Source organism: Oncorhynchus nerka, linkage group LG3, assembly GCF_034236695.1.
Source record: "Oncorhynchus nerka isolate Pitt River linkage group LG3, Oner_Uvic_2.0, whole genome shotgun sequence".
NCBI lineage: Eukaryota > Metazoa > Chordata > Actinopteri > Salmoniformes > Salmonidae > Oncorhynchus > Oncorhynchus nerka.
In genome coordinates, this window is record NC_088398.1 from 26,533,285 (window position 1) to 26,544,867 (window position 11,583).

Consider the following 11,583-nt stretch of genomic DNA (forward strand, 5'->3'; position numbering starts at 1 on the left):
ACGGCGCATGCGTTCTATACTGTCAACGCGCGGAATTGTACAGGGGAGGGAATCGTTGTGAAGACTTTTTATACGTTATTGTCTTGCCACCTGTTTAAACATTATTTTATCCTATAACGTAAACTAAAGGCACCATGTGGAACCAAGGTGAGTTTGTCTTTGTAGCAATGTTTTCTATGGCTGTCAACAATAGCTCAAAAGCGCTGCCTAGTTGTTGTAAATAACGTTAGCTTGCTAGCTAGTTACTGTTGCCAGTTAACGTTACTGTAGCCAGCTCTCTGTTTTGTTGTGAAAAGTTTGGGTGCCTAGCTAGCTACCGTAGCTGACTTGGCTGTATTTCTTCTGTAAACCACAAGGCACCGAGCTTTTTGTCGTACAGTAACGAGAAACAACAGTAGCAAACGTTAGCTAGGTAACGTTGACCCTAACTAGTCACTGTAGTGCTTTTGTCAGCTAACTAACGTTAACTTATGTGGCTCGCTAGTTAACGTTGTGTGTAGTCTCCATCAATAAGCTACCTAACGTCGTTAGCTAGTAATGCAAGCTTGTCTACATGGTTTTAGTCAGAGAGTGGATTATTGCTTCAGTTGTCTCATTGTCACAACCGGCAGTGATTGTGCGCAGCATTATGGGACTCCCAATTGGTCCAGCGTCGTCTGGGTTTGGCCGGTGTAGGCCGTAATTGTAAATGATAATTTGTTCCTAACTGACTTGCCTAGTTAAATTTTTTAAAAACACTGCCATTTCATGTAGGGGGAGGGGGATCATACGGTGAATCAAACATGGGAGGTGGATACACTCAGTCCCCGGGAGGATTCGCATCACCTGCTGCCTCCCAGGGAGGAGAGAAGAAAGGGGTCTGTATTTGTCACTCACCAACTCCATATATTACACAGTTAGTGAACAGCAAGTGGAAAAGGTCTGTCATCGTAATATTAGTAGCATAACCTATGGGCAACAGTTAAATAATAGCTAGACAGACAGTAAACATCCCCATGCACTATTGTCTTCCATTGTTTTATTTTTTGTTGTAGGATAAAGTTGACTTACTATGTATGTATGTTTACAGAGACAACGTGCCCAACAGATTGTCCCCTGCACAGTGTCCCAGCTCATGTCTGCTGCCCAAGCGGAGGATGTCTTCAAAGTGGGAGAGGTAGAGGTTGCACAGGTAACCCAAATTACATCTGTAAATATGAGGATGGTGGTGCGTTGTGACTCATAGACTGATCAGAATTTTAATCTTCCATGTACAAATAAAATGTGTGAGGAGTGCCTTGGTATCCCATGACAGTATTCTCTTTTTGTGTGCTAGGTTACAATTGTGGGCATCATCAGAACCACTGACAAATCCATGACCAACATCCAGTACAAAGTTGATGACATGACAGGGGCCCCTATGGATGTGAAGCAGTGGGTAGATACAGAGGTAATCCTCATCAGGGCAACTGAGGCTGCTAAGTACTAGGATCAGCAAGGATATACAGTACAGTCAACACTTGCAGTATAATTTCTAAATGTTAAATGAACAGATATTTTGTGACATCATGCTACACTCAAATGGGAGTTCAACTGCTAATCTGCTCACCTATGGTTCTGCCCTCCTATGGTTCTGCCCTGCTGTCTCTCCTCACTTATAGGATCCCAGTGTAGACAGCACTGTCATCCCCCCAGGCACTTACGTCAAGGTCTCTGGCAATTTGCGCTCCTTCCAGGTGAGGTCATCATTCCCAAACAACTACATACCTTTATCTATAGGTCATATCACAGCCTGACCACATGGTTTTCAAACAATGGAGAGCTATGTGTAACCTGAGATGTTTTATTTTATCTGCATCTAGGGCAGGGAGTTGTCTCTTTGGCATTTTGATTCACAAATGTAAACCACCCATGCCAGTGGCGATTGGTGCCGTTTAAGATTAGGGTGTACGAGTCATATTTTTATTAGGCTGGCCATATTTCTATTACAGAATTTTGGATGACTGTCATTCGTATTCTATTCACCCAGCTCAATGTATCACGATCGGTTTAGGCTATTGCATAATACGCACATTTGCCCTATACCCATGAGGTTGCTACAACCTAACCTACAAATGGACATTTATAGTGTAGGCACACAGGTTGAGAGAAATTGGAGTAATCAAGGTGAGACTGTGACACATTAAATACTGCCTTGCACACTCTTGCCTGCATCTAGCTGATCTGGTGTGTAATCATTTGTCCAAACAGTTATAAAATGTTCTGTTTTGCAACTAAAACAAGTTTCTATAGGACAAATTTGGGTAGGTCATCCCCGTTTAGTTCCGTTTGCTTCCGTTTAAGAAACATTTTCTAACAGAATTGGTGGAGTGAATGTACCGCTGATCACTCACACACACGGTTCACTTTCATAGCAGCCACATACAGCATCATCACTTTGATGACCAGGTGCAACAATCTCCTCAAGCCAAACCTTCATACTACAACTGCTACACAGCCTACATCGTTGTCACCATATTAGCTAATGTCATAGTCAACAAAGTAGAACTATTAAAGCCACAATCAATCCCTGTGTACAATCACACAGTACAGTGTACAGCAGTCAGTTTAACATTTACACTGGCAGGCCCGTGTGGCGATAAATTAATAAAACAGAAAGCTCACCTTGACTTGGAAGAGTTGCCGTGTTGGATAGCCTTAGCCACCTAGCCAACATAAATTGCATTTATCTCTGTCATGTTCTTATGTAGACTAAATCTGCTGCATTAGCTAAGTAAGTGAAAGTAAACTGAGAATTTAAAAATACATCGAAATTGTACAACACTTAATGAACCCCTGCTCTTTCCACGACAGACTGACCAGGTGAAAGCTATTATCCCTTATTGACCCAATTTGGGTGGAATTTCCTCTCTAAACATTACATCTTTATTACTAGGCAGGTAGTTGATGTGGGCAACAAACTGTTCCTTCTCCCTTAATGTGGCCTGACCTCAGCCCTCCATTCCTCACAAGACCACAACTCTCCATCAGTGCCTGTCAACATGTGATTGCCTTTGCTTTACTCAGTACATTCCAAGCTTAATTGCCTCCACCATATACACTCTTACATATAACCATTAACTTCTGTTGAAGAAACCAGGCTATGGCACTCAATATTTCAATATGATAGATACCTGATATTAAACAATATTTAAAGTTTAGGAGTCGGAACCCATCAGTACCCTGTTTTGAACATTTAAATCCATACTATTCAACATTACATAAACTTGGAAATGACTTATAAATAATAATAAAACATGAACAAAACAAATAAAACATGATTAACCTTCACAGTTAATGATTAAGTTTACAACTCTGAGACTTATGGCCTTTGTTCTATAATCACACTATGCACGCTCTTATTTCCATTTCTTGTCGGGCAACAGAATGACATTCTAGCTGGAGCTGTTGGCTTCCTGACATTTCACCTGTAGCTTTTGATTTCATCTTCTGGTTCCTGAGAGAGTGATAGCACAAGACTTTAAAAGCAAAACGAAACACACAACATAACACTATTAATAATGTGTTAAGATATGCATAATTATATATGCACGGGAAAAAACAACGTTTAATAACATGACAATTCCCACTCTCTCGACTGTTGACTCTATGCCTTCAGGATACTTTTGTGCTGGGTTCCACAAAAATGAAGGCCCTAAAAAACCTAATGCCAGTCTTCCCTTTCAGACCACAGGCTTCCAAACCACAGGCTTCCTCTTTTCAGACCACGGGCTTCCCCTTTTCAGACCACGGGCTTCCCCTTTTCAGACCACGGGCTTCCCCTTTTCAGACCACAGGCTTCTCCTTTTCAGACCACAGGCTTCTCCTTTTCAGACCACAGGCTTCTCCTTTTCAGACCACAGGCTTCTCCTTTTCAGACCACAGGCTTCCCCTTTTCAGACCACAGGCTCCCGAGAGGTGCCAAGCCATGTCATTCTCACTTTGCTCCCCTTCTCCTTTTTCCTCCATAGCTACCAGATATACACATGCGGTAGCTTTAATCAACTTCCACCTCTTCTTGAGGTAACTCAGCACTGTATGTACGTTTCAGCATCAATGACCTCAGAAAACAATATCCCAACAATGCTACTAAAGTAACCCCTGCTACTGCTAACACTGCCCATCACGCATGCCTCAAAATCCCTCATTTGCGCAATAGTCCAGTTCCATGCTGTTACCATAGTATCCTTCAATTATTGTCCCTACAGCGACTGCCGTGAGAATAACTACTGCCTGGAATCTGTCTCCTGCTCTTCTATTTTCATGCTTCACTGATAGATCTAGGACTGACCCTTTCAGATACTCCCTTCCTATCATCCAACTCATACCCGGTCCCTTAGCCACCAACGTCTCCAATGACGACCTGTGTTCTGCTACTGTTTGTATCTGTGGATAATACTCTCTTGTGCTCAGGATAGATCGATCCCAATCTTTTGCAAAATATGTCAAGTGTTTGCTGGCTGTTAGAAATGGAGAAGAGATTAGTGACATTGGAAGGGTATCCTACCTCACAAACTCTGAGTCAAAAGTTGACAATAGTGTCTAAAATGACATTACTATCTATGTGTAACGTTCAATTTAACTTAATATTAGTCTCTATGTAGTGCACAGTTAGCTCATAGGAGAGGGACGACAACTATTTCCTGTAGCAATATAAATAGTGGTATTGTCCCCCAGAGACTCACACCAACCTTAATTTATGAGCCACCACATATCTCCCCCAAGTCACATTCCATAAACCATTCCAACTAACCAATAACACATTAGTCACTACTGTAGCTATAAACATACTAAACCATTCTCAAATCAGTTAGTCAATATACACCCATCCCTCCTCTGGAACAATTATCACTCTTATGTTCCACGACACCTAAAAATATATTGACTTGAACAGGGAAGAGAGAAAATACATGTTTAATAATTTCACACCACCCTTGATGCGACTAAGACTGGGGGAAAGAACCGTCCATCTGTTCTGTCCCCATGAGATGCTAGTCTCCATGTCCATCTCCTTCATTTTCATCTTTGGGTGTTAACACAAGACACAGACTATGAGCCTTATATGTAATTAATTGTACCTTATCATCCAGCAATCTATATGTATTGACATTAAAATTCTGATGACATGGTAAAACAAAAACCCTTTCATCGTTGACTCGAGCTGTCATGTAGTGTTCTCTAATAACCTCCCTCTCGGAGGACACTTAAAGATAAGGTTTCTAGTAGGCATGCACAATATAACGGTGAACATATCGGAATCGGACGAAATTAGCTAAAAATGCCAGCATTGGTATCGACCCAATGTCTAGTTTAACGCCAATGTGCAAAACCGACGTCAAAGCTGACGTGCATACCTATATAACGCAGGTAGATGACGTAATGGCGCCACGTAAAATGTTGCACGACACATGCAACACAGCATTCCTAACCTAGCAATGTCTGCTGTGTGGGTCAAGCAGTCATTTGAAAGAGTAAGAACGTTTCAGCGAGACAACTCAAAGACGAAATTCATTAACGCCAAGAGAATGGAATTCCTTGCCCTTGACAGTCAACCGTGCTCTGTCGTGAGTGATGTTGGCTTTCGCGACTGGTCGAACACCTGTACACACTACGACGTGCGCTATTTATCAGATGTTGCCCTACCAGAGTTACACAGTAATAGCTTCACGACATACTATGGAACGCAGTTTGGGTCTTTGCTTGTCAAAAAAGATGCATGTCAAATAACACAATTTGAAGCTTTTAATTTGACACGTAAATTAAAAGCTCCCTGGGCTCGAACCAGCAACACAACGACAACAGCCACCCTCGAAGCAACGTTACCCATGCAGAGCAAGGGAAACAACCACTCCAAGGCTCAGAGTGAGCGAGTGATGTTTGAAACGTTATTAGCGCGCACTAACTAACCAGCCATTTACTTCGGTTACACCAGCCTCATCTCGGGAGTTGATATGCTTGAAGTAATAAACAGCGCAATGCTTGACGCACAACGAGGAGCTGCTGGCAAAACGCACGAAAGTGCTGTTTGAATGAATGTTTACGCGCCTGCTTCTGCCAACCACCGCTCAGTCAGATACTTGTATGCTCAGTCAGATTATACTTAATGCATGACACGCTAGATAATATCTAGGAATATCATCAACCATGTGTAGTTAACTAGTGATTATGATTGATTGTTTTTTATAAGATAAGTTTAATGCTAGCTAGCAACTTATCTTTGCTTACTGCATTCGCGTAACAGGCAGTCTCCTTGTGGAGTGCAACAAGTGGCAGGTTGTTATTGCGTTGGACTAGTTAACTGTAAGGTTGCAAGTTTGGATCCCCTGAGCTGACAAGGTGAAAATCTGTCGTTCTGCCCCTGAAGGAGGCAGTTAACCCACCACTAGGCCGTCATTGAAAGTAAGAATGTGTTCTTAACTGACTTGCCTAGTTAAATAAAGATTAACTAAAGGTGTAAAAAAAATACAAAAATCGGTGTCCAAAAATACAGATTTCCGATTGTTATGAAAACTTGAAATCTGCCCTAATTAATCGGCCATTCCGATTTAATCGGTCGACCTCTAGTACCAACCTGCTCCGGCTTACCTTCCGGGACTTACCCTATACCATAAAGCTACGACCGGTCGTAATACAATGGGACTACTGAATAAGCTCAGGCTTTCTAGATCCGTATCCTATAATGGGTTCAGCCTATGACTCTCACCTCCCCAAGATTTCAGAATTGGTGATAACAGGTGGAGGAACTGTGCCTACGTTGTATGTGGTGCTGGCTCCTGTTCACTGATTCAGAATCTCTAGTTCAACTGTAAATCGTGACGGACCCTGCTCGCAGCGCCAAATCACGGACGAGTAGTAAAGCTTAAACCAAGTTTATTTACCCATTGGGTCATACAGCTGCATAAGACAAATACATTTAGGTTGGAGTCATTAAACTTGTTTTTCAACCACTCCACAAATTTCTTGTTAACCTCTCGCTAGCGTCCCACCTCGACAACAGCCAGTGAAATTGCAGGGCGACAAATTCAAAACAGCAGAAATCCCATAATTAAAATTCATCAAACATACAAGTATTATCCACCATTTTAAAGATCAACTTCTTGTAAATCCAACCACAGTGTCCGATTTCAAAAAGGCTTTACTGCGAATGCACACCAAACGATTATGTCAGTGTACCAAGTCACAGAAAAACACAGCCATTTTTCCAGCCAAAGAGAGGAGTCACAAAAAACAGAAATAAAGATAAAATTAATTACTAACCTTTGATGATCTTCATCAGATGGCACTCATAGGACTTCATGTTACAATACATGTATGTTTTGTTTGATAAAGTTCATATTTATATCCAAAAATATGTTTACATTGGTGCGTTATGGTCAGAAATGCATTGTCTCAAACAAACATCCGGTGAAAGTCTAGAGAGCCACATCAAATAACAGAAATACTCATCATAAACCTTGATAAACGATACAAGTGTTAAGCATGGAATTATAGATCAACTTCTTCTTAATGCAACCGCTGAGCCAGATTTCAAAACTGCTTTACGGCGAAAGCACTTTGCGATTATGTTAGGTCAGTTCCTAGCCACAGAAACCCATAGAGCCATTTTCCAAACAAGGAGAGGTGTCAGAAATAGCATTAAAATTAATCACTTACCTTTGATGATCTTCATCTGGTGGCACTCCCAGGTCTCCATGTTAGACAATAAATGTTTGTTTTGTTCGATAATGTCCCTCTTTATGACCAAAAACCTAATTTTTTGTTTGCGCGTTTTGTCCAGTAATCCGAATGCAGAAGGCGCGTGCACTAATTCCAGACTAAAAGTTTTTTTAAAGTACAATAAAAGTTAGTAGAAACATGCCAAACAATGTTTAAAATCAATCCTCCGCTTGTTTTTTGTCATAAATAATCAATAATATTTCAACCGGACAAAAGCTTCGTCAATAGGAAAGGAGAAACAAGAAAGGCGCATTTACGATCAGAAGCATGGCTGATGAATGGACATTTCCACTGGCCACTGATTTGAAAGTGCTGTATCTCCCTCATTTTTCAGAGTAAAAGCCTGAAGCAATGCCTAAAGACGGGCCACATGTAGAGGAAGGCACAGAGCTCGTGAACTGGGTCCTAAGTCTTTGTATGGTGGATAGGCTTTCAATGGAAAAACAACATTTCAAAAATAATAGTCCTTCCTGGTTGGATTTTCCTCGGGTTTTCGCCTGACATCAGTTCTGTTACACTCACAGACATTATTTTAACAGTTTTGGAAACTTTAGAGTGTTTTCTATCCAAATCTACTAATTATATGCATATCCTGTCTTCTGGGCTTGAGTAGCAGGCAGTTTAATTTGGGAACGCTTTTCATCCAAAATTCCGAATGCTGCCCCCTACCCTAGAGAAGTTAATAAACTATAGTTTTGGAAAGTCAGTTAGGACATCTACTTTGTGCATGACACGTGTAATTTAACCAACAATTGTTTACAGACAGATTATTTCACTTATAATATACTGTATCACAATTCCAGTGGGTCAGAGGTTTACATACACTCCAACTGCTCTTAAACGCTAGTAAAACCAAATGCATGCTTTTCAACCGCTCGCTGCCTGCACCCGCACGCCTGACTAGCATCACCACCCTGGATGGTTCCGACCTTGAATATGTGGACATCTACAAGTACCTAGGTGTCTGGCTAGACTGTAAACTCTCCTTCCAGACTCATATCAAACATCTCCAATCGAAAATCAAATCTAGAGTCAGCTTTCTATTCCGCAACAAAGCCTCCTTCACTCACGCCGCCAAACTTACCCTAGTAAAACTGACTATCCTACCGATCTTCGACTTCGGCGATGTCATCTACAAAATAGCTTCCAATACTCTACTCAGCAAACTGGATGCAGTTTATCACAGTGCCATCCGTTTTGTCACTAAAGCACCTTATACCACCCACCACTGCGACCTGTATGCTCTAGTCGGCTGGCCCTCGCTACATATTTGTCGCCAGACCCACTGGCTCCAGGTCATCTACAAGTCCATGCTAGGTAAAGCTCCGCCTTATCTCAGTTCACTGGTCACGATGGCAACACCCACCCGTAGCACGCGCTCCAGCAGGTGTATCTCACTGATCATCCCTAAAGCCAACACCTCATTTGGCCGCCTTTTGTTCCAGTTCTCTGCTGCCTGTGACTGGAACGAATTGCAAAAATCGCTGAAGTTGGAGACTTTTATCTCCCTCACCAACTTCAAACATCTGCTATCTGAGTAGCTAACCGATCGCTGCAGCTGTACATAGTCTATCGGTAAATAGCCCACCCATTTTTACCTACCTCATCCCCATACTGTTTTCATTTATTTACTTTTCTGCTCTTTTGCACACCAATATCTCTACCTGTACATGACCATCTGATCATTTATCACTCCAGTGTTAATCTGCAAAATTGTAATTATTCGCCTACCTCATGCCTTTTGCACACAATGTATATAGACTCTTTTTTTTCCTACTGTGTTATTGACTTGTCAATTGTTTACTCCATGTGTAACTCTGTGTTGTCTGTTCACACTGCTATGCTTTATCTTGGCCAGGTCGCAGTTGCAAATGAGAACTTGTTCTCAACTAGCCTACCTGGTTAAATAAAGGTGAAATAAAAAAAACACTAAGTTGACTGTGCCTTTAACAAGCTTGGAAAATTCCAGAAAATGATGCCATGGCTTTAGAAGCTTCTGATAGGCTAATTGGAGGTGTACCTGTGGATGTATTTCAAGGCCTACCTTCAAACTCAGTGCCTCTTTGCTTGACATCATGGGAAAATCAAAAGAAATCAGCCAAGACCTCAGAAAATAAATTGTAGACCTCCACAAGTCTGGTTCATCCTTGGGAACAATTTCCAAACGCCTGAATGTACCACGTTCATCTGTACAAACAATAGTATGCAAGTATAAACACCATGGGACCCCGCAGCCGTCATACCGCTCAGGAAGGAGACGCGTTCTGTCTCTTAGAGATGAACGTACTTTGGTGCAAAAAGTGCAAATCAATCCCAGAACAACAGCAAAGGCCCTATATATTTATATTTGCCCCAATTTGGGTGGAGTTTCCTCCTCTCTAAACATAACTTCCTGTCTAGTAATAAAGATGTAAAGTGATGCAGACAAAAAATTCTCACACACACACATATATATATATATATAACTGTGGGTGTTTGTGTGTAACTTCCTGTCTTCAATAGAACCACAGGTCCGTGGTGGCGTTCAACGTCCGGCCCCTTCAGGACATGAACGAGATCACCTCCCACATGCTGGAGGTGGTGCAGGCACACATGCTGCTCAGCAAACCACAGACTATTATGGTGAGAACTTCCTTCACACATGACAAAGAGCACCAGGGCCTAAAAAAACAACCGCCACCTGCCAAATGTTGGTAGTTTTTGGCATTGGTAGCTAAAATGCCTATTTCACCAGCCACGTTGGCAGGTGGTCAGGGCTCCACACTTTGAGCATTTCACTCGCATTTGTTAATAAAGAGTCAAGTATGATCACATTTATAGCAAAATAAATGAAGCTGTTTTCAAAGTATTTCTGCCATTTTGTTTCATAGCTGGTAAATTAATCGCACAAAGTTAAAAGAACTACAAATCCTATAGCCTATCCCACCTTGAGCTGCAACACTGCCTGTCTAGGGGCTGTACGTCCATGAAGAGCTAAGTGAAAAATGTTTTTTTAGAAGCGCTGTGCACAGGTATAAACATTTTGTCTAATTTACTTGAATCGGAAGTTTATTTATGTGAGACTTTGTCCTCGAGTTTCTTGGCAATTTTACTTTGTATTGTTTGCAAGCTAGTTTGTTTTTCAATGTTTGAGTTTCAACTAGTAGGGCAGAGTAGACAATTCTGCAATTAGTCAGACTGAATCTCAGACACATGACTCTCGCATCACTTTACCACGGTAACCTATTGCCCTTAAAGGGGCAGGTGAACATCTGTGATATTTTGGTTAACACTCAGGTCACACAAAATATAAAATTAAACAATATACCACATTACTTCTTACTAGTAATACAAACATTACAAAGTATGCTCATCTTTTTTGTGTGTTTTGTTGATGTAATTATAGGCTGGGGGGATATTTTGTCTGGTAAAAAAAATTTAGTGTGGTAGACCAAAAAGTACATTTTAGGCCCTGAAAAGCACCACTATGCCTGAATATCTGACTATTTCCCAACTGTCCATTCTGTGACTACTGTTATATGAGTTGGCCTTGGCCCAACTGCCACATATTTAAATGGAGATTAATTAATCATTAAACTTAGCTTTGAATAAGGCCGTTCAAGTTCAGTAATGCCACAATCACCTGAAGTTTTGTTTTGAGTATTCCTGTGTGGCACCACTCACGCACAGTTTTGGTTCCCTTTTTAGATGGGCGGAGGAGGGGGAATGAACACTAGCATGGTGCCCATGTCACGGCCGGGAATGGGTGGCAACATGGGAGGTGGATACTCGGGTGCTAACGACATGTCCACTAACGGCCTGAGCCCAAGCCAGAACCAGGTGAGTCTGTAATGGACTGAAGAAAAGTGC

The 11,583-nt window shown here is 41.6% G+C and overlaps 1 protein-coding gene across 1 annotated transcript in view; it reads left to right on the forward strand.

Annotated features, from left to right (window-relative positions):
- The window catches only part of rpa2 (replication protein A2), a 12,858-nt gene continuing 1,275 nt past the window's right edge, over window positions 1–11,583 (forward strand). Inside the window, exons 1-7 of the mRNA XM_029628067.2 lie at window positions 1–147; window positions 754–857; window positions 1,070–1,171; window positions 1,316–1,429; window positions 1,641–1,715; window positions 10,237–10,356; window positions 11,422–11,553. Coding sequence (XP_029483927.1) covers window positions 135–147; window positions 754–857; window positions 1,070–1,171; window positions 1,316–1,429; window positions 1,641–1,715; window positions 10,237–10,356; window positions 11,422–11,553 — 660 coding nt within the window. The 5' untranslated portion in view covers window positions 1–134. The remainder of the gene's footprint in view (window positions 148–753; window positions 858–1,069; window positions 1,172–1,315; window positions 1,430–1,640; window positions 1,716–10,236; window positions 10,357–11,421; window positions 11,554–11,583) is intronic.